The 27,983-nt window shown below is 38.3% G+C and overlaps 1 protein-coding gene and 1 non-coding gene across 3 annotated transcripts in view; one reads left to right on the forward strand and one right to left on the reverse strand.

Moving 5' to 3' along the window:
- Kdm5a (lysine demethylase 5A) overlaps positions 1 to 27,983 on the reverse strand; it is an 86,818-nt gene that overhangs the window by 8,794 nt on the left and 50,041 nt on the right. Inside the window, exons 18-27 of one of the 2 annotated variants that reach the window (XM_057762611.1) lie at positions 26,289 to 26,403; positions 22,549 to 22,904; positions 21,491 to 21,629; positions 18,450 to 18,629; positions 17,483 to 17,644; positions 14,779 to 15,330; positions 14,286 to 14,429; positions 8,527 to 8,686; positions 5,292 to 5,512; positions 2,589 to 2,999 (exon numbers count right to left, since the gene is read on the reverse strand). In XM_057762611.1, coding sequence (XP_057618594.1) covers positions 2,589 to 2,999; positions 5,292 to 5,512; positions 8,527 to 8,686; positions 14,286 to 14,429; positions 14,779 to 15,330; positions 17,483 to 17,644; positions 18,450 to 18,629; positions 21,491 to 21,629; positions 22,549 to 22,904; positions 26,289 to 26,403 — 2,440 coding nt within the window. Of the gene's footprint in view, positions 1 to 2,588; positions 3,000 to 5,291; positions 5,513 to 8,526; positions 8,687 to 14,285; positions 14,430 to 14,778; positions 15,331 to 17,482; positions 17,645 to 18,449; positions 18,630 to 21,490; positions 21,630 to 22,548; positions 22,905 to 26,288; positions 26,404 to 27,983 lie in introns of those variants that run through there. The other variant, XR_009056691.1, reaches the window with a different exon arrangement.
- LOC130890043 (U6 spliceosomal RNA) lies at positions 20,161 to 20,267 on the forward strand. Its single transcript, XR_009058679.1, has one exon. It is a non-coding gene; the product is annotated as a U6 spliceosomal RNA (small nuclear RNA).

Below are 27,983 nucleotides of genomic sequence, written 5' to 3' on the forward strand. Positions count from 1 at the left end.
AATCGCTGAGCCATCTCTCCAGCCCCCTATTTTAATTTACTTAACAAACTTTTTATAAAGAAGTAATAAAAAGTTCCACGAAAGAATAAGTAAAAAGAAAACAGTGTATCATCATATGTAAAATGACTATTCTTTTTTCGTGGCCATGATCATTTATTTTAATAATGAAAAAAAAAGCTACTCAAATATTAACCTAAAATAATTTATTCTTGTAAGCATGTTTCACTGTTAACACAAATAAGATACAGTAGACCTCAGGGAGAAAAAGCTTCTGGATTTTAAAACAAATATCTCTATCTCTATATTGTTTTGGAAGTTAATTTTAGCTCAAACTTCATAACTCATGGAAGAAACAGCCTTTCAAAACCCTTCACCATACTCTGCTGTTATCTTTCTTTACTCTTTGTAAGCTATTTTGAAACTGAAGCTAAGTACATTCAAGTAAACACTTAATTTTTAAAATAATACTTCTCAACCTTTTTATTTTTAGAAAAAAATCATAGCTATTACTGACAGGAGAAATGATGAAGGGACATTTAGCTAAAAACCAATGAACGCTAAGGTTTTTCTCTGTTGCATGGTATTTTCCTGAAAAAGTGCTTTGCTTATCTGAAGTCACACAGCATGTTAGATACTTAATTAGAAATTAGATTTTTACCTGTTAATATAGACAACTGTAGTAACTACAAATTAGGAATCTTGAAAATTCTTAACTTAGTTAAAGTAGTGCAAGAAATAAATTTCAAAATAGCAATGGCAGATGAAATATTTATAATCTGAAATAATCTACAGAGAATTAACAGAGAAATATAACATTAAATTTATTTCACTTAAGCTAATGACAGGGAAATACACTATGCTCACCTTTAACAGTTTAATATAGACATTTTCCCTGAATATGTAGCTAAAACTATGGTCTCTATCAGAGTAATCACACAAATAACAATTATCATAGGAGCAAATCTCATGGTTATGACCTCTTTACATTTACATAGTACTTCCTATTATGAAGTGGTTTCATGGACTATGTTCCTTTTTCATAAGTTTATTTGTACAGTGAATGGGGTGGTAGTGTCTGTAGTACTTGCATGCTGAGGGAAAGACAGGGATAAGTGAACTGACATATTTGTAGCATTGAAATTACTGAAAATTAGTTAAAGAAGAGAAGATCTAACAGCAACGAGCTGCTAATATATTCATAGCCAAAGAAGAAAAGCTAACCTTTCATCAGCCTGTTTAGTAAATAAATGAAAATTACCCAAGAGTTGGGAACTTGATAGAGAACCAGAATCTGGAACAGTCAAAGAGTCAGGGTTGGCTTTCATTTTTTTGGGTGCTACCACTAATTAATTCTATAACTTTGGTCACATCATATATGCAAATGTGAGGAGCCAGAACAAGAAACCTCTAGGTTCCTTACAGACTCTAAAAATGTGTTAAGTATTTAATTCAGAAGGTAAGTGGGGCACAACCTTCAAGAAACAGTGGTACAGCTTTAGTTATTACTGTGGCCAGCAAGTTTGGAGGCTTCACCTGTCTCCACCTCTCTTTGCCTCAGGGCTGTTGCTACAGAAACATCCTGCTATGCTCCGCTTTTATACAGGTTCTTGTACTCAGCAAGGACTTCAACAGCTGAGCTTTCTCCATAGCCCTTGAAAATTATAATTATGGTTTTAAGATTTATTGTTGAGATAAGGTTTCACTAGGTAGCTCAAGTTGGTTTCTAACTTGAAACCCTCATTTTCTCTGCTACCCAAGTGTTGAATTACAAATGTGTTCTGACACAATGGCTCCTTACTAGTATTCTTGACAGGAAAAATAAAAGATGTTTCCAAATCACTTAAAGAATTGAGATTCCCCCCCCACCTCCCAATAAAGTCCGTCCATTTCTCCCAGAAATTAACAGAACTGTTGCCTAAAAAATAGCCAACAATGAATTACAGTACTTAAAATTTAGGGTTAAAGAAAGTTAGTACAGACCATATGTGGGAGTCAGAGGATAACTTGAAGAAGCTATAAATCTACTTCTATCATGTAGTCCTGGAAATGAACTCAAACTGTTAAGTTTGAGAACAAGCATCTTTAACCACTGAGCCATCTACTAGCCTAGGCTGAAAAATTTAACGACAACATTAAGAGTCTGAATTATTTGCTTTAAAAAAAAAATCATATTCTATTTAAGAGAGTATCCTTTGTCTAGGGTGTCTCAAGATAAGGATGGACTTTTCCCAGGCTATTGTGGCTAACAGACCAGCCACCTAGTTCTGAATCACACTACGGGAGGTCAGAAGTGCATTTTGAAGCTTGACCTACACACTGCATATGAAATAAACTGCTTGCCAAGATATCAAGTAAGTTTTCTATGCTTCTGTGTATCTCTAAGTAAATGACTTTAAAAAAAATGCATTTCCTACACTAAGCATACTTAAGTAGCTTCACTATTTAAAATGGTTTATAAAAACTGTGGGAAAAAATATGTTAGAAGTCCAAATCTTGGAATCACAAACTGATATCATATTATACACACATCTCCACAACCATTATTATCTCTGGCCTTTTCACACAGTCCATGAACCCCTGTACCTCACCTTGTCCTTACACGGCCTTTGGCAGTTCTGGGCTGCACACACAGCATTCTCATCATCAGATTCCTCTGCTCCTGACCAGTCATACTTTGAGGGGATATCCAGCACTTTTTTCTCTCTTTTCTTCTCAGTACTCTCTTTCACAAGCTCGACTTTGACTGCAGCAGCCTTTTCTTTCTTTTTCTTTCTCTCTTCTTCTTTTGCTAGCTTCTTGGCCAACTTATTCAGTTCTTTGGATTTGTCCACATTTAATTTTAATTTCTTCTTTTTAGGTTTATCTATTTTCTTTAGCTCCTTGACCTTCTGTTTTCCTTCTCCAAAAAATTGTTCTACCTTCTCTAGCTTCCGTTTCCGTTTCTTCTCAGAAGAATCCTTTCCTTTCATTTTTAGTGGTTTCTCTTCCATGCTATCATCCTTCAAAAATATAAAATTAATCAGAATTTTCATGCAAAACTTAAAAAAGTGTCTATATAAGGCACCTAGAACAAATTAGCAGACACAAAAAGTAAATAGGGGATGAAGGAGGGGAAACAGATTTACTGTGTAATGGTACAGATTTTCTCTTTGTAATGATTACAGAGTTGTAGGAATCTGGGCATTGATGGTACACATCTGTAATCTCAGCATTTAAGAGTCAGTGGCAAGGGGGTTGCTGAAGGTTCAAGGACAACTTGGTCTATGCAGCAGTGAGAGCATGTTTCAACTTCCAAGCCCACAAAATGAGTTCTAGAGATAGACTGAGGTGGTATTTGCATACTATATGAATATGTTACAAACACAACTGAACTGTATACTCAAAAAAAAAAAAAAAAAAAAAAAGTAAGATGATATAGCTCTTGTGTTTTAGCCCCTGGCAAAATTTTTAAATGACAAAAAGAAAAAATATTATTCTAAGCTGTTAAGAGACAGATTTGCTGGGCATGTAGCTCAACAGGTAAAAAAAATCCTAAACCTGATCCTCACACACCATAAAACCAGATGTGGGGGGTGCACACCTGGAACTCTAGCACTTGGGAGGTAGAGGGAGAGGTGGGAGGATCAGAAGGTTAAAGTCATCCTTTAGTACTCAAAAATCTTGGGTTGCCAAAGACCCTGTCTCAAAGAAAAGGAAATAAATAAGAGGCTGGTTAAGCCAAGTGTGGTTGTGCACACTTGTAATGCCGTAGCACTCCAGAGGCAGAAGTAGCTGGATCCTTTTTTTTTTTTTTTTTTTTTTTTTTTTTTTTTTTTTTTTTTTTTGGTTTTTTGAGACAGGGTTTCTCTGTAGCTTTGGTGCCCGTCCTGGAACTAGCTCTTGTAGACCAGGCTGGCCTCGAACTCCCAGAGATCCGCCTGCCTCTGCCTCCCGAGTGCTGGGATTAAAGGCGTGCGCCACCACCGCCCAGCTAGCTGGATCTTTTTGAGGTAAAAGACAGCCAAGTAAGACCACTTTGGATTGCTCATGCCGATAATCCTAGCATGATCAAAGGAGATTATGGATGTAAAATGCCATTATGAACACCATGATAAACTGCTCTTGTAAATGTAGTACATGACTGTGAACTCTTCCTTCCAACGCATCCAGTTCTACTTAATCACTCCCTTACCTTTTTCCCTGAGTGCGCGCACACACATATATGTGGTATGTGTTTACATAAGTATACAAGTTTCAATGTGTGGAAGCCTAAAGTTGATGTCTGTGTCTTCCTTAATCACTCTCCTCCACCTTGTAAAAATTGTTAAACATGGAGTTCACCATTTTGGCTAGTGTGACTAGCCAGTTTGTTCCTGAAATTCCCCGTCTGCCTTATAAACCAGGATTATAGGCAGGCCGCCAATATCATCTAGTTTTGTTTTTTTTTTAGTATAGGTGCTAGAAATCCATACTCTGGTCCTCATATTGGCAAAGTAAGAACTTTACCTACTGAGCCATCTCCCTAGTCGCACCTTTTAAAAATTACCACACTTACCCAATTCTAAGACAACTGTTTAAAAAGAGTATTTTAAATTTTATGTGTGCATTTCTGTGTGGATATATGCATGTGAGTGGAAAGGTTCTAGAGTAGAGGAGAGGGGTTCAGATCCTCTTGAGCTGGAGTTATAAGTAGTTGTGAGCCAACCAATGTGAGTGCTTGGAACTGACCTGACTGCAGTATATGCTCTTAAGCACTGATTCATCCTTCTAGCCCCTAAACTGCTTAAGTTTTTTTGTTTGTTTGACTTTGAATTCTGATTTTCTTGCCTCCGCCCTCCTCTGTTTTATGATTACAAGCCTGTAACATGATACTTGGCTAAACTGTTTATTAATCCCTGCTTTTGTCAAGCAAAAATAAAAGAACTATTATACAAAGTTTCAATAAAGAAAACAAAGGAGGCAGGCAATGGTGATACATGCCTTTAATCCCAGCACTCAGGGAAGCAAAGGCAGGCAGATCTCTGTAAGTTCAAGACCAGCCTGGTCTACAGAGTGGTTCCAGGACAGCCAAAGATACACAGAGAAATTCTATTAAAAAAAAAGCAAAAACAACATCAAAAACAAAAAACAATCAAGCAACCAAACAAATAAATAAAAAAAAAACAAAGAAACAAAAATTTTTGCTTAAATGAGAGAACAGGACTGACAAATTACTACCCACTCTGACACCCCTGTATCTGAGGTACTACCAACGAACATGGACATGTTAAGTATTTTTAAAATCACTACTGAAGTTAGTATGAGGGTCATACCTCCATGATATGTAAGAATCTGTCCTCTGAGGGGGGATGTGTGGCCTGCAGAATCCGCCATATGTGTTGTGTCTCATCCAGAGATACTTCTAGGAGGTCTCCCACCATCATGAGTTCTTCCAACTGGGCTTTTGCTCCAGGAGACAACTCCAACACCGGAGGCTCCAAACTTCGGGGAACCAAAGGGCTCTTCCGAGGCTGTTTTCTTGGTGTGCTAGAACCTTTCCCCAAAGACATCATGAAACAAAGCAAAGAAGTGAAAATGGTATACAAATGTTTACAAAGTAAATGTTTAGAAATTTCCCTCTTCCCTCTCTATATATTAGTATTAAAAATAGGTTTTCTGTACATTTTTTGCTTTAGAGAAAACAACAACAACAAACCCGCTATCCCCTCCCCCAAAGAAAGACATTATGTTGCCTGGAGAGATCTCAAAAAATTCCCTTATTTCAAGCTCCCAAATAGAAAGCATATAGGCATATACTATCAAATTTTAAAATAAAAATGAAAGTTAAAGAATGAATATAGGAAGTTGGAGACATGGCTCAGTGTGCAAAGTGTTTGCTGCAGAAGCAGAAGGACCTGAGTTTGGATCCCTACACCCACCCACATGAAGTTGGGTGTGGCAATGAGCACCTGTAACTGTAACCTAGTACTGTGAATGGAGACAGCCAAATATCCCAAGGCCGGCCAGTCTTGTCCATCAGTGAGCTTCAGGTTCAAATGAGAGATTCTATCACAAAAGCAGGACTGAAACTGATGGTGGAGACACCTGACATCAACTTCAGGCCTTCAAGCACATATACACCCACAACAACACCTCCCCACCAAACGCACAGAAGCCAGAATTCCTAAGGGCCACCCTCAATAGCTGCTTTAGAGTTTAAAACTGGTTCCTGCAGGGTGAGGCTCTGGGAGTAGGAGGCCATTTTCCAGACCAGTGAAATAAAGTACTACTTATTTTTTCTAGGTAGAAGAAAAGTGAACATCTTTGAGAAAGCATTCATCAGAAGAAAGAACTCTCTAACAATTAAGAATAGCAAAACTGCCGGGTAGCGGTGGTGCACACCTTTAATCCCAGAACTCGGGAGGCAGATCTCTGTGACTTTGAGGCCAGCCTGGTCTACAAAGTGAGTTCCAGGACAGGCTCCAAAGCCACAGAGAAACGCTGTCTCAAAAAAACCAATAAATAAATAAAACGTTAAAAAGAAAGAATAGCAAAACCTGGGAGTTGAGACATGGATCAGTGGTTAAAAACATTTGTTGCTCTGGAAGAAGATATGGGTTTGATTCCCAGCACTCACTAACAACTACCCAAACTCTAGTTCCAAGGGACCCAATGTACTCTTCTGACTTCCTCAGGTATCAGGCATAGACACGGTACACATACATACAAGCAGACAAAACACTCATACACATTTAAAAAAGAAAAAAAGAACCTCTTAAGACAAAACCAATAAATGAATAAATAAAATAAAACCCACAATATTGAATAGCAGGCACAGCAGCACACATTTGTAATCCCAGCACTCAGGAAGCTGATACGAGAGTATTTCTCTAACTTTGAAGCCAACAGAAACTACACAAAAAAACTACACCAGTTAAAGCTATAGAGTAAGACTTTGTCTCTACACCCCAAAATAAAAAAAAAAAAAAAAAAACTCCACAGAACAAAAGAATACCCAAGCTCAGTATGAATAGTCTCTCTATTTTCTGAGACAGGGTTTCTCAATGTAACAGATCTGGCTGTTCGGGAACTTGCTTTGAAGACCAGGCTGGCCTCGAACTCCCAGAGATCTACTGCTTCTGTTTCCCACATGCTGGGATCAAAGGCATATGCCGCCACCACCACGGGGCAACCATGAATATTCTTAAGCAGCACAGAGTTCCTTGACAGCTGTTACTGATCAAGCAGAGGCTAAGTGAAGATCTGCCAGAGATTCTACACAAATATGACATGTGCCACATGAACTACAAAATTTTCCTAATTAGGACTCTATAATTCTATTACCTTTTCAGACTATCATCTAATGACAGAAAACGAAACATATTTTTACTTTCAACAAGTTTTCAGGTTCTCTTAGTGCTGTGGGATAATGCTCTTGTACACTGTGAAGATTGGCCACTTGTACTAGTTTAACAAAACACTGATTGGCCAGTAGCCAGGCAGGAAGTATAGGTGGGATAATCAGACTAAGAATTCTGGGAAGAGGAAGGGCAGAGTCACCAGTAGAATGCAAAGGAAGATGAGACTGCCTTTCTGAGAAAAGGTATCAAACCACATGCCTAAACATAGACAAGAAATATGGGTTAAGTTGTAAGCTGGTTAGTAATAAGCCTGAGTTAATAGGCCAAACAGTTTATAATTAATATAAGCCTCTGTGTATTTCTTTGGGACTAAATGGCTATGGGACTGGACAGAACAGAAACTTCTGCCTCCATCTTAGGAAGTGACAACCAGGTATGTATTCAATTAACAATCTGAATTAAGGGGCTAGAGAGATGGCTCAGCAGTTAAGAGCACTGGCTACTCTTCCAGAGGTCCTGAGTTCAATTCCCAGAAACCACATATTGGTTCAGTCATCCATAATGAGATCTGGTGCCCTCTTCTGGCCTGCAGGTGTACATGTGGGCAGAACATTGTATACATAATAAATCTTAAAAAGAAAAAATCTGAATACCTTTTTCCATCTGTTCCAACTTACTTTCTACACATAATTAATTTTATTTTTTGTTTTTCTCAGGCCTAAGGACCAAACTTATGTCTTGCACTTGCTAGGCAAACACTCTACCACTGAACTAAATAAATCCCCTTATGTTTTCTGATTTATTTTTTATTATGTGAGTATAGAAGGACATGAGCCACAGCATGCAGTGGTTAGATGATAGTCTCTTAAGTCCTTATTGAGGGACTTATTTCTCCTACTGTGCTGCTTACTCCAAGTTAGCTGGCCTGAGAATTCCCAAAAAATCTCCTGCACCAGCACTAGGATTCCAGAGCATTTTTTTATGAGGGTTCTGGAAAACAAACTTAGGTTGTCAGACTTTCATGGCTGGTTCTGAACCAGGCTCACTTCTGTTTTTACAAAGACATGGTGCTAGCCTCAAACTTGCTATCTTGTTAGGAAAGAACTTGAACTCCTTGGCTAACCTGCTTGTACCTTCTATGTGTTTGGATTACCATCACGCGCCAGCATGCCCAGATCCTACACATCTTTCCAAGGGCAATTATTACCTTGAGAACAACTCTTAGAAGCAGAAGAATATGCATGTTCTGCACAGAACGAAGGTGCTGTCCACATGTGAGTTACCACTTCCTCAGACTTAATGGGAATTTCTTCATCACAAAAGAGATTGGGTTCCAGACTACTAGAGGATTTCACACTGGCTGTATCCTAAAGAACAAAGAGAAGCTATCAACATTATAACCTCTTAATCTACAAAAACCTATAAATGAATGTTTTCAAGTTAAAAATTTCTGACATTGGGCTAGAGATGGCTCAGTGGTTAATAGCACTGGCTGCAATTCCCAGCACCTACAGTATGGCAGCTCACAACTATCTGTAACTCCAGTTCCAAAGACACCTTCACACCAATGTACATAAAATAAATTTTAAAAATTTATTATATTAAATTATTAAAAAAGAGAGAGGGAAAAAAAGAGCGAGCTGGGCAGTGGTGGCACACGCCTTTAATCCCACTAGGGAGGCAGGGGCAGGTGGATCTCTGTGAGTTCAAGGCCAGCCTGGTCTAGAAGAGCTAGTTCTAGGACAGACTCTAAAACTACAGCGAAACCCTGTCTCGGATAAAAAAGAGAGAGAGAAAACTTCTGACATAAGACACTAAAAACATGGCACTAACTTTGGGCTGGGTGGTGGTGGCCTTTAATCCCAGCATTTGTGAGGCAAAGGCAAGTCTTTATGAGTTTGGAGCCAGCATGGTCTACAGAGTGAGTTCTAGGACAGGCTCCCAAACTACACAGAGAAACACTCTCTCAACCTCCTCCCCCAAAATATGAACTGTTATTTTCTGTATATTAATATACAATTGGGTGCTGCATGCACGTACACACACACACACACACACAGAAAAGCTTAAATGTCTTGAGCTAAAAAAATAACAAACTCGGGGCTGGAGAGATGGTTCAGTGGTTAAGAGCATTGCCTTCCAAAGGTCCTGAGTTCAATTCCCAGCAACCACATGGTGGCTCACAACCATCTGTAAAGAGGTCTGGCGCCCTCTTCTGGCCTTCAGGCATACACACAGACAGAATATTGTATACATAATAAATAAATAAATTTAAAAAAAAAACTAAAAGTAATCTACAAAGATATCATTTAACTACCTCCCAAAGTCTATTTTATTATAAAAATATCCTTTAATAACAAGAATCATTTAATTTTTTTATTTTTAATTATGTGTACAGGTGTGTGTACATTTGATTATAGGTACTCAATGAGGTCAAAGATGTTGGCTCTTCTTAGAGCTGGAATTACAGGTGGTTGTGAGCTATTCAATGTGGGTGCTGAGCAACAAACTCTGGTCCTCTGCAGAAGTTTATGTTCTTAACCACTGAGCCATCTCTCCAGCCCCAAGTTAGTAATTCCTTTTGTTGTTGTTGTAATTTTTGATCTTTTAACAGAAATATAAAATGGACTTAAGAGGAAGATGGAAAGTTTAAATGTGACATTTTAATACACGGGCAATTTAATCCCTTCTAAAGGTTTTCAAACCCACACACTCTTACCAACTTTCCTTATGTAATACAATGAAGAACTCGAATGCCAATATATAATTTATACAGTTCTGACAGTTCTAGTTAGGTCTCAGATGATTCTCTAAGGAATTCTCTTCATCTTTTTCATTACTACTTTAACTTTAATTATAACCTCAAAAGTTTAGGTAATTTTGGCCATTTTCTTTCCTGTTGTGACAGTAGTTGTCTTTATTTGCTAGTAAGTGTATTTCTATGTTTGATTTGTTGTCTCTTCCCCGAGTGGTACTGGGCACTGTACTATCAACAAAGTACTAGTCACTAAGAAAACCCTCAATAAAAACAGAAGAGGCAGGTGGATCTATCTCTATTGAGTTCAAAGCTAGCTTAGTCTAGATACTGAGTTCCAGGCCAGTTGAACTACAAAGAAAAAGACTTGTCTCGACAAAAGAAAAAAAAAAAAGAAGGGAAAAAATGGAATACAATAAGGATACTTGCTGACAAACATGATGACTGAAGTTCGATCCCCAAGACCCACAAGGTAGAAGGAAAGAACCTACTTCCACAAGCTGTCCTCTGACCTCCATATATGTTTCATGGTGTGAATGAGTATGTGCACACAAACAAATGTGATTTTTAAGAAATTTAAAATAAAGCTGATGGCTCCTTGAGAAACCATACCCAAGATTGACTACTAGTATCCACATGCACGTACACCCACCCACATATACATAACTGTACACACACAAACACACAGGACTCCACCACAGAGGATTTAAGATTTGAGAGCTGGCTAACTGGCCAAAAGCACTTGCTACTCTTGCAGAGGACTGGGGGTTTGATTCTCAAAGTATTCATACACATGATACAAAAAAAATCAACATAAAGATTAGTCTGTGGGAGATGGGTCACAGTCATTAAATCCTTGCTGCTCAAATATAAGAACATTGAGTCTGATCCCCTACATCTTTGTAGAAAACTAAAGCCAGATATGGCACCTGTACTATAGAAAGTCCCAGGGCTTCCCAGCCCCAGGTCGTGGAGATGACTTTGTTGCAAAAGTGTGATGACCAGAATTTGGATCCCCAGAACTAATGAAAAATCTTTGTAGGCAAGGCAACTAACTGTGTTTAGGAGGTAGGCAGAGGATCTTTGGGGAAAGAAAACTAGCTGGAATATGAGAAATCCAGATTCAACAAGAGATCCTACACCAACAAATAAAGTGGAAAGTGGCCCAGAAAGACACATCCAACATCAATTTCAGAAATCAGTGGTCAGTTGGTGGTGGCACATACCTTTAGTCCCAGCACTTGCAAGGCAGAGAGGCAGATCGCTGTGAATTCAAGTCCAGCCTGGTCTACAAGAGGTACAGGACAGGCAGCACTGCACAAAGAAATCCTGTCTTAAAACAAAACAAAACAAAACAAGTTGGGCGGTGGTAGCGTACACCTTTAATCCCAGCACTTGAGAGGCAGAGGCAGGCGGATCTCTGTGAGTTCGTGAGTTCAAGCCTAACCTGGTCTACAAGAGCTAGTTCCAGGACAGCTAGGACTTTAATACAGAGAAACCCTGTCTCTAAAAACCAAAAACTAAACCAAAACCAAACCTAAACAACAACAAAAAGCAAAGAGAGTCAATGGGTAAAGATGGAATGGTTCCTAATTCTTTGAAGAATGCTATTATATCAAGAGTACCAAACTCCCAGGTTCTAAGAGCAAACCAAATCACATGTAAAACTGCCACCTACTTCTAGGTCTCTCTCCAGATCCAGATGTTATTACTAGGCAAAACTCAAAGGGTTTACATCTAACATACAGTGCCAATGAAAGGCCAATAGGATCTAACACAAAGATGCTGATGTCAGCATAGTGGCGCTAACAAAACAATCATATTAATGACAATCTGTTCTGACCGTAACTGTACCCCTGCAAATCCTAACCAGAGGCAAAGTATGACATTGTATCTAGTACTCTTTGTATGAGGAAGGCAATTGCTAAGAGACTAGAAGAACAGAACAGGTATCCACCAGGGAATTACTAAAGCTTGGTCCAGAAATCCCTAAGCAGAAAAACTGCCTCCATCAAAAATACAAGTACTGGAGTGCTTCAACCTAATATTACAGAGCTGCAGCTCTGTAGCCTTATAACCTAAGGCTATGACCAGAATCCAACACTGTTTAATCAGAAACATTAACTAATTGCAAAGTAGAGACTGTGTAACTAGAAATACCTGCACAGCTCATACTAACCTTCCATGACCAACTGGCCGATCTCAACAGCTTTAATCATATGGTGGGAATTACATCCTGGAAAATGAACACAAAGTACTCGCTCGAACTGAACAAGAGCATCTTCAAGGTGGGAGATCACTCTGTAGTCTGTCGTTTTATGCTACAGAAAGTCTCTTTGTTATGACCTAACCCTCTGCTTCTTGCAACATACTATATATTTTTTAAAGTTTATTCTCTTTTATTTATGTGATTGTGCTTGCGTAAATTTATATGAAAGACATGTGTGAAGGAGCTAGTCTACAGAGAGCAGAAAAGGGTATTGAATTCCAGGATTTAGAGTTACAGACATTTATGAACTTCCATGTGGTTGTTGGAAACTGAATCCAGGTCTTCTGTAAGAGCAATAAGCACTTTTAGAGATAGATACTCCTCCCCGAGCTATCATTTCTCCAACTGCATAGTTTTCTATTACATGAAAGGTGAATTTGTTCTGTGCATCAATCCATTCCCCACCAGTCCACCACATTATGCAGAAAATAAAAGAGACCAAAGCAAAAGACTCTTAGTACATTTGGGGTAGGATGGTTACTTTTTTACTGACTAAGCAGGGTTTCACTAAGCAGCCTTTGAACTCACTAGGTACACTAGGCCTACCTCTGCCTCCCAAATGCTGGGATTAAAGGTGTGTGCTAAATTAAATGCCTGGCAAGCCTGGGATTTTTTTTTTTTTAAATCTGAGACAGGATTTCTACATAGCCTGTGCAGGCTTTCCTGGAACAGTAAAGACCTGACTTTCTCTGCCTCCCAGAGCTGGGATTAAATGTGTGGGCCACCACAGCTGGCTTGGAAATTTTTTTTTTTAATATTTATTTATTTATTATGTACACAATATTCTGTCTGTGTGTATGTATGCAGGCCAGAAGAGGGCGCCAGACCTCATTACCGATGGTTGTGAGCCACCATGTGGTTGCTGGGAATTGAACTCAGGACCTTTGGAAGAGCAGGCAATGCTCTTAACCACTGAGCCATCTCTCCAGCCCTGGCTTGGAATTCTTATATATCACTGTACAGATATTCTTTGGTAGTAATGAGGCAAGAACCCAGTGCCTTGCACACAAAAGCCAAATACTACATCTCTAGCCTCCAGACTTTAACAACTCAAAAAAGAAAACAATCTAAAAATGTTTTATTAGCAATAAAAGCTACAACTTAAATATTTTAAGAATAGTAACATTTTAATTTATTTAAGTCATATGATTAGTAAGTTGATGAAAACAGGAATTTTCTTTCTTTCTTTTTTTTTTTTTGAGAAGGAGACTCTCTGTGTGGCCCTTGCCTGGCCTAGAACTCACAGAGAGCGTGTCTCTCCTTCAAGGATTCAAGGCATGGGCCTCCACACCTAGAACAATGAAAAGCTTTTAAAAACTATCTGTGTGCATGCACAAGTGTTTGCATGTACGTGGTCTGAAACCTTAGGTGGCATTCCTCAGGTGCCATTCACCTTTTTGTTTGAGAGACCGTTTCTCTGAGTAGTGAATTCCAGGGAACTACTGGTCTTCACCTCCAGTATGGAAATACAAGCACCCACCATCACAACCTTTTTTATGAGGGTACTGGGGAACTAAACTCAAGTCCTCCTGCGCGTGTGGCAAGCAGTTTACAAACTGAGTTTTCCATCTAGCTTTTTCTAATTAACGTTAAAAAAAAAAAAAACTGGGATGAGCAAGGTGGCTCAGCAGGAAAAGGTGCTACCACCAAGTCTGACCACTTGGGTGGGATCCCTGAAACCCACTTAGTGGAAGGAGAAAACTGAATCTGCCAAGTTGTCCTCTGACCTTGTAAAACTCATGGTAGGGACACTTTACCACAAATGTAAGAATGTTTAAAATTTTAGGTTTTTTTTAAGTTTTGAAAAGTTGCTATCATCACATATTCAAGACTAATACATAATTAGGTTTCTCTTCCAATTTTAATCTTCAAATATCAATGGTCAGCAGTTTTAAAAACAGAACTCACCAGAAATGTATCCCTAGCCTGCCCCTGTAATTACCTTCATGTCATAGCCATATGTTTCCCGAATATCTTCATCAGAATCTGTTTCTTCATCATCATAGTCTACTGTTTGACGGGGGGAAGATGACACACTACTCGCCACCCGGCTAAAAGCAGACTGTTGGAAACTAGGTAAGTGTCCCTAAACAACAAAGATGAACAGACAAATAGACTAAACAAACATAAGCAATTAACATATGTTTAACATTAACAAAGTATAACTAACTTACTTAAAAAGCAGCTAGTAAATGATGCTACAGTCTACCTGAATATTTTCAGATTGCATTTCACTGAAATGACTTGAATTTTTATGCAGGGAAAAAAAGCAAAGCTGTGTATGCAGAAGGAAAAAGATGCTATACATCATATAACTGCTGGCAAATTATAGCCGCTTTTCTATTTAAGTCAACAAATTAAATCCATTTAATTCACTAGTCGCTAACTGACAAATACTACCACATGAAACACAAGAAAGTAAATTAAAAACTGACCTGTAAGTCTGGATTGGCAGCTGCTTTTTGGAGTTCTGCACTGATGATCTTTTCAGTTTTTTCTCGTGCTGCTTGTTCCACCATCCGTTGGCTTAACACAGAGAGTTTGGCCAGGGCAGAGGACAGTTCATCTGTGGCTAAGGCTTGCCGTGCTCTATCTTGCCAACTCATGGCACGTTCTGTCAAACACTGAAGTGCCTCTCCTTCAGGCAACCGTACAGGCAACTTCTGAAGTGATACCAGGAGTGACAGAATAGTCTCTAGCCTGGGTCTTCGAGATCTCATACAAAGAGGGCAAAGGAATTTTACGTCTTTAGCCTGCCAGCTAGATCCCTTTTTCTGGGAACTTGATTTAGGCAGGGGAACACAGCTGTTATGGAACCAGTCTTTGCAGAGCTCACACTGTAGCATAAACCCACTAGCTGTCTTGCGGCAAACACAAAATTTTACTTCTTCTATGCGGTCCACAATTGTCATCTTGGCTAGGTTGGCTGCTCTGAGGGAATGCATGGCCTCAATCTCTTTTTGTTCTCGTTCTTTGAAAACTGCCACCTGTACACAACAAGCATTTAATTAAAAGGAGTCATTCTAAAATGCCCACAAAGCACCGAAGAATGTATGTGGCAATTTCCTGAAATGTAGGTAACCCTTTCAGTTTCCACATAAACATTATCCATCTACAAAATGGACAAACTGCTATGATATTTGACAACTTACAACAGAGTGCTTTTTGTAGGGTACAATATAAAAAGGGTGTTTCTTGAAATCAAGCACTCGTACCAAGTACCTGGCTCTTGGACTCAAAGACTATAACTTTTCTGGATTTCAGTGTTCTGGAAAGTGTGGGCAGGCTACTAAACACATTTTATTGTTTTCTCTGTAGCTTTGGAGCCTGTCCTGGAACTGGCTCTTGTAGACCAGGCTAGTCTCGAACTCACAGAAATCCTCCTGCCTCTGCCTCAAGTGCTGGGATTAAGGGCGTGTGCCACCACCGCCTGGAGACTCTGTAACAATTTTGAAATAATTTCTAGTTCTACTTGCTCATAAGAATGACTTACTGACTACTCTCTTAACAAAGATCGTTTTCCTTGGTCTCAAAATTGGATTACTTATAGACAGAATCATATCAAGTTATTTAGTATTTTTAAACCCCTACAATTATGTATTTCCCAAACTAATTTTTATTTTCACTCTCCTTCTCTGGCTCCTAATAATCACACTTTCCTTAGTCCGTAAGTCTTTAAAAAGCCCAATTCTTGTAACTACAAATATTTTTTTTTTTTTTTTTTTTTGGTTTTTTCGAGACAGAGTTTCTCTGTGGCTTTGGAGCCTGTCCTGGAACTAGCTCTGCAGACCACGCTGGTCTCGAACTCACAGAGATCCGCCTGCCTCTGCCTCCCGAGTGCTGGGATTAAAGGCGTGCGCCACCATCGCCCGGCTACAAATATTTTACATAACACTCAATCTACTGCTGTGTACTAATAAGACAAAGGTGAGAGGGTTTTTGTGTTGTTTTTTCCCGAGTTTCCAGGTTTCTTAGTGTAGCTCTGGCTGTCTTGGAACTTGTTATGTAGACCTGGCAGGCCTTGAATCAATTCAGAGATTCCCCTGCCTCTGCTTTCTAAGTGCTGGGATTAATGGCGTGTGCTACCACAGCCTGGTGAGAAATTTTAAAGTAACTGTTATCAATAAACTATCAGTTTCTTTGAAAACCATGATAAAGTACTAAGAACAATAAAATGCTATTAATTCTAACTCAGCAATTCCATTCCTACAGGTGAAGACTAAGAAAATGATTTTTCAAAAAGAAATGGGCAGAGAATTCATGGAAAATACCTGTTCCTTTCATTCCACTTTTCTAGGAACTAAAACTACTCTTAAAAACAAAAAGAAAAAGGGCTTAATTTTAAAAATGTATTTAAAAGTAGCTTTTATCCATGTAGTTGATAATAACGCAAAGTATTATTTCAAGATCATCAAAGGATAACTTTATATGTGGTGGTGGTGCACACCTTTAATCCTGACACTCAGCAGGCAGAGGCAGGTGGATCTATGTGAGTTCAAGGCCAACCTGGACTTCAAAGTGAGTTCCAGGACAGCCAGGACTGCTACACAGAGAAACCTTCTCTCAAAAAAACAAAAACGACTTTACGTATTTTTGCCACAAATAAATGACAAATATTAGAGGTGGGAAAAAAAAGAGGAAGTCCTACATGCTTACCTGTAATAGAAAAAGCTTAGTAACAGGCAAAGGATTTAACTTTGGGTGACTACTGATCTGACAAGGGGTATGTAGTTCAATAATATAGCATTATAGCATTCAGGAGACCCACATTTAATCCCAAGAAATACACACACACACACACACACACACAAAATCCCACCAGCACCACCACCAAAACAATCAAAGCTACTCAGAAGTATGGACTACTAGGATGAAATATTTTTAAGTGTTAAAAGAACAACAATAAGGAATAAGTGTGAAGCTTGGGGATGTAACTCAGTGAAACATTTGATCAATATATATAAGGTCCTAGGTTCAATTCTGCCCCCCTTCCAAAGAAAATAAAAAGATCCTTTTGGGAAGAGAACAAACAGCAAATTTTTTATATACAGGTAAATTATCAGTTAAAAACCTGCTAAGATCTTTCACAGAACTTTGAATTCACAAAGCAAATCCAAGGTTCATCACTTAGTTCCTTACCACCATGGCTGTATCTCTGGTCTCCTCCAGTCCTTCTTCTAAATCACTCAAAGGTTCAAGGTCTAGGTCCTTCTCCTTTTCTTTTTCTATTATTTCTTTTACTTTTTTTCTCCTACTTTTTCCACTCCCATATACACCAATGTCAGTTCGAGGACTTAGCACCTAAAAAATTTTAAAAATATTAACTCTAGCTTAAAAACAAAACCAAACCAATTCAAATCCCTTAAGAGTGAAAATAACGGACTACTGGCAATGCCCAAGGTACCTGTTTATTATCTTTAATATTTTAGAGGCAGGATCTTACGCTGTAGCACAGGCTGGCCTACAATTTATGGTGATCCTCTCGCTTTAACCACCATACTGGGGATCCATGTATGTCATTCATTTAAATTTTCATAACAACTGTACATAGTAGGCATTACTTCCCAGATTTTATTGACGAGAGAGACAAGGGACTTGTCCGAGGACAAAGGTTAAAATTCCAAAGTCTATCCTCTTTGACTACTGTGCTCAACTGCTCAAGATAAAAAGAATTAAATTTGTGCCTCTGAGGATAAGATCTTTTAGTAGAGTCTAATAACAGAAGTTAAGATATATGCTAAAGCAGGGTGGTGGTAGTGCACGCCTTTAATCCAAGCACTCAGGAGGCAGAGGCAGGCGGATCACAGTGAGTTTGAGGACAGCCTGGTCTACCAAGTAAGTTTTGATACAGACCCTATCTCAAAAAACAAACAAAAAGATATATGCTGAGTGCCTTTTCTGGACACAGCACAGATTAGTAAAAAAAAAAAAAAAAAAAAAAAGAGCTTGTCCAAGACTCCCACAGTTTTCCATCCAACATCTAATACTACGTAATAGAAATTAATTATAATGATGACTAAATTAACTGGAAAGAACCTTTCACCAACACAGGTAGCAATTTAACAACATCTGTGAGAGGGCCGAAGAACACACACATGATCTTCACCTGTAACAATGTGTGGCTGGAATTCTTCTTAAGAAAGGTCCGCCCAGTCCGTTCTCTCCAGGCCCGTGCTGCTGCGACCTGTGATTCCACTTGAGGCAATGCATCAAGACGCACAGGGATGGGGCGTCCTTTAGCAGATAAGCTCTCAAGCTGCTCCAAGTAAGCATAGTTGCTGCCACTCTGGAAAAAGAAAAAGCAGATTCACATACAATTTTAATTCTTTCGTGGAGTATGGCAATATACTATTTGGGGAACTTGGTTTAGTATTTTCTTTTTCTTTCTTTTTTTTAAAATACTAGCAGGGAATAGAATCCAGGCATTGTACACTAGGCAGGCACTATACCACTAAGGAACATCTTCAGTCTTAGTATTAACTTCTGTGTTAAATCAACTAACTAAATTTCTTTAATGAATTTAATTTCTACAGAAAAGTTCATAAATTAATTTAAAAATTCATTTTAGAGACATTGTTTCAATAATGTAGACCTGAATAGCCTGGAACTCACTTTGTAGGCCAGGTTGGTCTTATACTCAACAGAGATTCACTTGCCTCTGCCTTCCAAAGAATTAAATGTTTTGGGGGAATTAATTTTTTTTTATTAATTTATTTATTTATTAAAGATTTCTGTCTCTGGGAATTAATTTTTTAATGAACAAATTACCAAAGATTTTAATAATTAAGGGGACCAACAGGATAAAAGTTCAAAGGAGAAGTGAAGAATAGAAATGTATAAATGCAACTGGAAATGAAGAATGGGCAGTGGTGACTCACATCTTTAATCCCAACACTAGGGAGGCAGAGACAGGCGGATCTCTGAGTTTGAGGCCAGCTTGGTCTACAGAATAAGTTCCAGGACAGCCTCCAAAACTAGAGAAACCCTGTCTCAAAAAACAATGAAACAAAAACAAAACAGAAAAAAAAATGAAGAATGAATTTGCTAATAGATGCAAATAAGTCTCTTTAAGATTTATTTATTTTTATTTCATGTGTATGAGTGTCCTGCATGAATGTACGTGTACTATATACGGTGCCCACGGAAGCCAGAGTTATTGAATCTCCTTGAGCTGGAGTTAATAGATTGTTGTGAGCTGCCATGTGGGTGCTGGGAACTGCAGCCAGGTCCTCTGAAAAAGCAGTAAATCCCCTTAATCCCTGAGTCCTTGCTTCAGCCACCATAGACAATGTTACAGAGGACAACGGAAGAATCCTTTTGGCAGAGTGGAAATCCATTTTACCATTACAACTCCAAATTTAATTTCTATTGACATAAAACTAAAAGCAGTATCTTATACTGGATAACCACCTATTGCTTATGTTATAAAAAAGAAAGCTATGAGCAACTACTTTGCTCCTAAATTCATGGTGTTTCAGTACTGCCAAGTAATGAAATCATTGCTGTTTTTACAACCATTATACTATATTCTAATAAAATATTATTTCTCTTGTAGCAACTAACATAACTGTCTGAAAATTTATTTTGAAAGATATACTGACACATCTGGAAAAAAACAAGAAAGCTATGAATTTATGGTAGGAATGATGGTGTATACCTATAAACCCAGCACTCAGAAGAGAAAGTGGATTCAAAGTTCAAAGCCTGCTTCAGCTACATGGCAAATTTGAAACGCTGCTTTAGAAAACAACCAAATAAATCTATTGATTCTTTAAAATAATAATATAGAGACTGGGATCAGAGAGATGGCTCAGCCTGTGCTTGCTTCAGCAGCACATATACTAAAATTGGAACGATACAGAAAATATTAGCAAGGCCCCTGCACAAGGATGATATGCAAATTCATGAAGCGTTCCATTTAAAAAAAAAAAAAAAAGAGGTTTCAGCTCATGTAGAAAACCTAGGTTCAGTTACCAACACCCACATGTCAGTTCACAACAGTCTACAACTCCAGTTCCTGAAAATCCAATACACCCTTCTAGCTTTTGTGTGGGCTTCTGCATGTATGCGGTATACATACATATACTCAGGCACAAATACATACATATAATCCAATACACCCTTCTAGCTTTTGTGTGGGCTTCTGCATGTATGCGGTATACATACATATACTCAGGCACAAATACATACATATAAACAATGACTTTAAATAATAATATACTCTAACATTATGAAATTCTCTAACAGCACAATCGCTAAGGTACCAAGATAAGAAGAGTCAGTTAGCTAAGCATACAGATAAATTTGCTGAGATACTGAAAGGATCAACAAACACATTCACTCTTACTCCGTCTGGTGCCAAACTATTGTCCCTGGACTACAGAATACCTTCTAGGTAAACCCACAAGTCAAGCAACCTGAAGAAGGGTTGTCCTACTAAAAAAAAAAAAAAAAAAAAAAAAAGAACTGTTTACCAAAGGGAAGGACTGACAGTCAGTCCTTAAATATTACTAAGGAGGTAAATCAGTAGTGGTGGTACATGATTTTTACCCCAGTACTGGGTGGCAGAGGCAAGAAGATCTCTCTGTGTCTAAGGTTATCCTGGGCTACATACATAGTAAAGTTCCAGGCCAGTTTCCAGGCCTCTGAGTTTCAGGCACATCAGGGCTACACAGTAAGATCCTGTTTCAAAGAATATAAATAATAGAACAAACAAATGCTGTGAAATAAATTTTATGTCATGAAATATAAATGTCCTTTCTCTGAAAAACTGAATACATAACTCCATCATCTTTCCAAAACAAAACTAGCAACCTTTAAGTATTTACTATTTATTCTGAATTATAAAATCAGAGGAAAGAATAGGTGATCTTTAGGTACTATTATATTTTTTTTTCCTCTTCTCAAGACAGAGTTTCTTTGTGAAGTTGTGGCTGTCCTGAAACTCCCTCTATAGACCAAGCTGGGCTGCAACTCACAGAGATCACCTACCTCTGCCTCCCAAAGGCTGGGATTAAAGGCATGCTACATTACTGCCTGGCTAGCTACTATTACTTTATCATGATTATTCTAAAGAAGCAAGGTTTACATAGTATATTTATGAGAATGTATTACCTGATTGGTAGGCTAATCTGAAAGTTCCTTTACCTGAATAGCTTCCACTTTAGCTGTCCATTCACGAGCCTTTTGTAAGGCTTCTTTTAAGGACAATACATTGGGTAGAAAGGCTGGAATGTTCTTGGCTTCGTTCACAATATTTTCTAAATTTGCCATACTGTGTCGAGGTCTAAATGAATAAAATAATAAAATACTAAGTAAAAGTCCAATCACTATAAGAATTAAAATAGCATTTTATAATGTATAAATAATTCATACTCATGAGCTTATTTAATTCTTACCACATTCCCAAAAGCAAACAAAGCAGCTACCATATTTATTTCTATTTTACAGACAAGAAAACTAAGGCGTTATTTCTCTTAATATAGTACATGACAGTCGGGCTCTCTCTCTCTGTCTCTCTGTCTCTCTGTCTCTCTCTCTCTCTGGTTGTTCGAGACTGAGTTTCTCTATAGCTTTGGAGCCTGTCCTGGAACTAGCTCTTATAGACCAAGCTGCCCTTGAACTCAAGAGATTCACCTGCCTCCCGAGTACTGAGATTAAAGATATGCACCAACACCACCAGGCACATTTTGTAATTCTTACTTCCTAGCTGTATCAACAACATGGACTTGAAACAATACTATTTCCTATCATTTGCAGTTACCTAACAAAATCTACTACACAACAGTCTGGATATACCTAAAACTCTCTACATGTAGCCCCATTTGATAAATAGTGATTGGTCAAGAAGACGCAAGATAAATAATGTAAGGTAATGGAACAGGATTTCCATGTTCCTCCATCTCATTCTACTTTTTTACTTATTTCTAAAAATTATTTTACGAGTATGGGTGTTTTTCTCCTGCACACCTGCACACATCTATGTACGTACGTATGTATGTATGTCTATGCACCATGCATTGCCTGGAGTGAAGGAGATCAGAAGAGGATATAGGATCCTGTAGAACTAAAGTTACAGATAGTTGTGTGCTGCCCTATGCTGAAACTTGAACTCTCTGGAAAAGCAACCAGTGCTCTTAAGCACTGAGTCATCTCTCTACCCCTTGACTTTACTAATGAGACAACTGTCACCAAAATGTTTTCACCTTGCCTGCAGGCAGACTTTAGCCTTCTCTTCCCATCGTTCAGAGACTGTGAGGAGCTCCTGCAGTTCAGCCATTGCTTTTTCCACAGCATGATGAGGTGCCAACCCTACCCCAGAGTCAATGAGCTTCTTCATGACATCCAAAGTGACTTGTTGTGGATCTGACAGGGTTAGTCTAACTTCATCCAACCACCGAGCCTGTTGTAGCTCTTGCTTCAGTCGAGGCAATTCAGGTAGTTCCACATAGAGACTAGAGCCCATGTCTATCAACATTTGGAGTTTGGAAGAATCTGGGGTTTCATCCATCATGGCTTCTTGGGCACGTTCATGAAATTCTTCTACGTCATCCAGCAGATTCTGAAAGGGTGAAAAAACAAAAATAAACAGCAAATTTTGTTTGAAGCTACTGCTAGTTAGTTATAGAGTACTTGCCTAGTATGTGCAAGGCCTTGAGTTCGATCCCCAGTTCTCAACATTACTACTAAAAAGATAAAAGAGCAAGTGCCAGAAATAGTTCAGGCAAACTATCAATTCTAGGCCCTCTAATAATCTCAAAATATTAGCACCAAAGAGTCAGAAAAGTACGGTACCTGGTAACTAATTTCTATCTATACTCCCTTTTAAAAAGATTTTTTATTTATGTGTATAAGTGTTCTGCCTATATGTATGTATACCACATACATGTGTGGATTCCTGGTGCCCTCAGAGGACACAACAAGACATCAGATCTGGAAATGGAGGTTAAAGATGGCTTTAAACTACCATGTGGGTGCCGGGATCCAAACCTGGGTCCTCTGGAAGAGGAACCAGTGCTCTTTACTACTGAACCACCTCTCCAGTTCCCATCTATACAATTCAAATGTGGCTGAGTCAATAATATTTGTCTTTTTATGACAAGGGCTACAACTGATTCATTCAACAGATTTTAAATTCCAACTAACTTAGACACAGCCATAGTTGTAGCATATAGTATAGAGCAAGGTGATTTTTTTGAAGCCTCTACAATCAAAGAATCAGTTTATTTCCCTTCTCTCTCCCTTTCTTTCTTGGGGGTGGGGATGAGGAATGTGCCACAGTATGTGCACATGGAGGTCAGAAAACAACTTGTAGGAGGTGATTCCCACCCTAGATTACCTTGGTCTCGGGAATGGGACTCAGGTCATCAGACTTAACCTACTGACTCATCTTGCTAGACCCCATACATTCTAATATAGGTAGACAGTATAATAAATATCTAAGTAAAATATTTCAATTAGTTAGACATTCTAAATGTAAAATAGGGCAACCTAACAGAGAATGACCAAAGGTGAGAAAAGATATTAGTTAGCAGTAGTAACTATATATGACACCAAATCAAAACTAAAGCAAAGGGTAAGGAGACGGCTCAGCAGACAGTATATATATATATACAATATTCTGTCTGTGTGTGTGCCTGCCGGCTAGAAGAGGGCACCAGACCTCATTACAGATGCTTGTGAGCCACCATGTGGTTGCTGGGAATTGAACTCAGGACCTTTGGAAGAGCAGATAATGCTCTTAACTGCTGAGCCATCTCTCCAGCCCTATCAAAAGTTTTTTACAATGCTTTTTAATCTACCAAAAGAAATACAGAATATGCATCAGAATATAGGGTCTGTAGTAAAGAAAAAGGTAGTCATACTAGAGATTAGTATCGAAACCAGACAAACAAAAAGGTATCAGGAGAGGGCACACCTAAAGAAAGGGATGTACTTCCTGATATATTCCAACACTTACTAGTCAAGCTAAGGTCAATTTAAAAAAAAAAAAGAAAAAAAGAAAAAAAAGAAAACAGAAACAAACTGTCGTGTCGTATGTACCTTTAGAAGATAACCCCTCCCAAAAGAGATACACTTACCCCACATCAGACAGAGGCCTGATCTCCAAAATATACAAACAATTCAAGAAACTGGTCATCAAAAGAACAAATAATCCAAAAAAAAAAAAATGAAGTACAGACCTAAACAGAGAACTCTCAACAGAGGAATCTAAAATGGCTGAAAGATACTTAAGGAAATGTTCAACATCCTCAGTCATCAAAGAAATGCAAATCACACAACTCTGAGATTCCATTTTACACCTGTAAGAATAAAAATAAAATTAAAAAAAAAAAAAAAAAAGCCGGGCGGTGGTGGCGCACGCCTTTAATCCCAGCACTTGGGAGGCAGAGGCAGGCGGATCTCTGTGAGTTCGAGACCAGCCTGGTCTACAAGCGCTAGTTCCAGGACATGCTCCAAAACCACAGAGAAACCCTGTCTCGCAAAACCAAAAAAAAAAAAAAAAGAATGGCCAAGATCAAAAACACTGATGACAACTTATGCTGAAGAGGTTGTGGGGAATGCAAGCTGGTACAACCCCTTTGGATGTCAGTGTGGCGATTTCTCAGAAAATTAGGAAACAACTTCCCTCAAGACCCAGTAATACCACTTTTGGGTATATATCCAAAGGATGCTCAATTGTGCCACAAGGACATGTGCTCAACTATGTTCATAGCAACTTTGTTTGTCATAGCCAGAACCTGGAAACAACCTAAATGTCCCTCGACTGGAGAATGGATAAGGAAAATGTGGTACATTTACACAATGGAGTACTACACAGCAGAAAAAAAAAAACGACATCTTGAATTATGCAGGAAAATGGATGGAGCTAGAAAACATCATTTTGAGTGAGGTCACCCAGATACAGAAAGACAATTATCACATGTACTCACTCATAGGTGGTTTTTAAACATAAAGCAAAGAAAATCAGCCTACAAATCACAATCCCAGAGAACCTAGACAACAATGAGGACCCTAAGAGAAACATACATAGATCTAATCTACATGGGTAGTATAAAAAGACAAGATCTCCTGAGTAAATTGGGAGAATGGGGACCTTGGGGAGGATTTAAGTGGGGAGGGGAGAAGCAGGGAGGGGAGCAGAGAAAAATGTAGAGCTCAACAAAAGTGAATAATAATAATAATAATAATAATAAAAAGATAACCCCTTCCTAAAAGAGAATTAAATGGTCTTACAAAATGCAGTAAAATAAGAATGCAATTGATACTAAGATACTACAAACTGATGATTCCAACACACAATACAAAAACTATATAAAAACTACTAACTGTGCAAAATAACGTAACCTTTGAGATTTTTATATAATCATTAAATAATAATAGTCTTGGAAATGCCAGAGCCCTGATTTAAAAGCTCATGTGTTATTAGTAACTTAGAACTACACTCTAAGATTCTTTTTTATTAACATTACACTTAAAATACATTTGTGTATAGATAAGAATAATTCTAAACTGCAGAATGATTCTAATCTGCTCACAGTTCAGGATAAAAGCTACGAGTAAAGCCAAGGGGCTGGAGAGATGATGGTTCAGTGATTATGAGCACTAGCAGTGGCTGCTCTTCCAGAGGACCAAAGTTTGATTTCTAGGACCCACATGGTGGGTAACAACTATGTGTAAACTGCAACTTCTGGAAATCGGATACCCTCTCAAATCCTCCATGGTTACTGTACACAGTGCACAGTACACAGGCATACATGCAGTCAAAACAACTTAAAAAAAAGAAAAAAAGCTAAAAGATTGCCTACTAAAGAATCTTATACAGCATACAATAAGGACCAAACACTAGTCTATACATACAATTCTCCTAAGTTGGAACAGAAGCTCATAAACAAAAAACATTATTTAAAAAGAAAAGAAAAAAAAAAAAGATTTAATGTTTCACCTTCACTTGTCGAGTTTGGCTGATGACACACGGAAGACTAAAAAGTTGCTGGACAAAGGCCTTCAATTCTTCTACTGTCAGTTTGGTCCGAGTCTTCCCACTATCTGAGCTCTGCCTGATATGAAATAATATTGAGACATAGAAAAATATGGTCATTTTGACATCAAATGGGGCTCCTACTCTATAATTCAACCCTTAGCAATCTTAAAATTCTAGTGCTGAATAATTCCCCTGCAGATAATTATGAAAATACAACTAGCCAAGTGACAGTCCCTCTAGTCTATAACAGCTATATCTGAAACACCAAATAAATTCCCATGGTGTAACATTAAGATCACTTGAGAAAATTAATTCCTTGCGTGTTAAGAGGCTCACAACACTGGAAACACAGGGTTTTTAGCTGCCTTCGATGAATGAACTCCCTGAATTTATCCCAAATTCTTTTTTGTTTTAAAGACATTATTTTATGTGTATGGATGTTTTGCTTGCATGTATGTCTGTGTACCGCATGAGTGCAATGCTCAAGGAGGACAGAAGAAAGCATCAGGACTCCTAGAACTAGAACCATGTGGGTGCTAGGAATTGAACTTGGGTCCTCTGGAAGAACAGTAAGTGGTCTTAACCACTGAGCCATACCATCTCTTCAGTCCGTCCAACAAAATCTTTGATATATACTTTTTTTTTAAAAAAAGGGTCCTCAAAATTTTACCAGACTCTCCAAAAAGGTCAGTGTCCTAAAAGCAAATTAATGCCCACTGGAAACTGCTATAGCAAAGGTTCTCTGATTAGATATATATATATTAAAAAAATTAAAACTTTAAAATCCAATAAAAAGTACTATAGAAAAAGCCACACAGAGGAATATATTGAAGAGCTATAAAATAATATCACAGAAATGGTTATTTTAAAAAAGGAAGGAAGAAGAAATGAACAAGCCACCTAGATGTGGCAGGAAGAAAAGTCCAAGCTGAATAAAGAGCAAATAACCCCTAAACAAAGGCACACCTGACATCTATGAAGAAGTGCAAGACAAAGAATGTTGCAGAAAGGAACAAGAAAAGAGTTTGTTGAAGGAAAACAATGTGAAATTAAATATATAAAAGTTTCTTGAGACAGGTTTCTCTGTGTAGTGTTGGAGCCTGTCCTGGAGCTCCCTCTGCAGACCTGGCTAGCATCGAACTCACAGAGATCCACATGCCTCTGCCTCCCGAGGGCTGGGATTAAAGGCATGCACCACCACTGCCAGGCATAACTTCTCCTTAAAAAGTAAAAGTTCTAATAAAAGGTAGAAAATAAAGATAATCACTTGAACTCAAAATATTTTATTCAGATCTTTTGTTATTAAGTATCTTGACTCAAGTTGTTAAAAGACCTTAACTTGCTGGATGTTGTGGTACGCCTTTAATCCCGGCACTCATGAGGCAGAGGCAGAGGCAGGTGGATCTCTGTGAGTTTGAGCCTACGTTTCTATATTCCTAATTACTTCAGATAAAGTTGAACATACTGCTAGGTCTTTGACCCAAAGACACTACATAAACTTCAGTGTTATTTTCAGCATTGAAACTAGCCAGTCTACTTGCTGCTTCCTTGGTGTGGTTTATAACTCACTTAAATTTAAAGAGCTTTTTACAACTTATGGACATGAAGAAAGGAAGGAGTTGGAGAGGAAGTGGAAGTTACTAGGGATTGAAGAGA

This window comes from Chionomys nivalis, chromosome 1 (assembly GCF_950005125.1).
Source record: "Chionomys nivalis chromosome 1, mChiNiv1.1, whole genome shotgun sequence".
NCBI lineage: Eukaryota > Metazoa > Chordata > Mammalia > Rodentia > Cricetidae > Chionomys > Chionomys nivalis.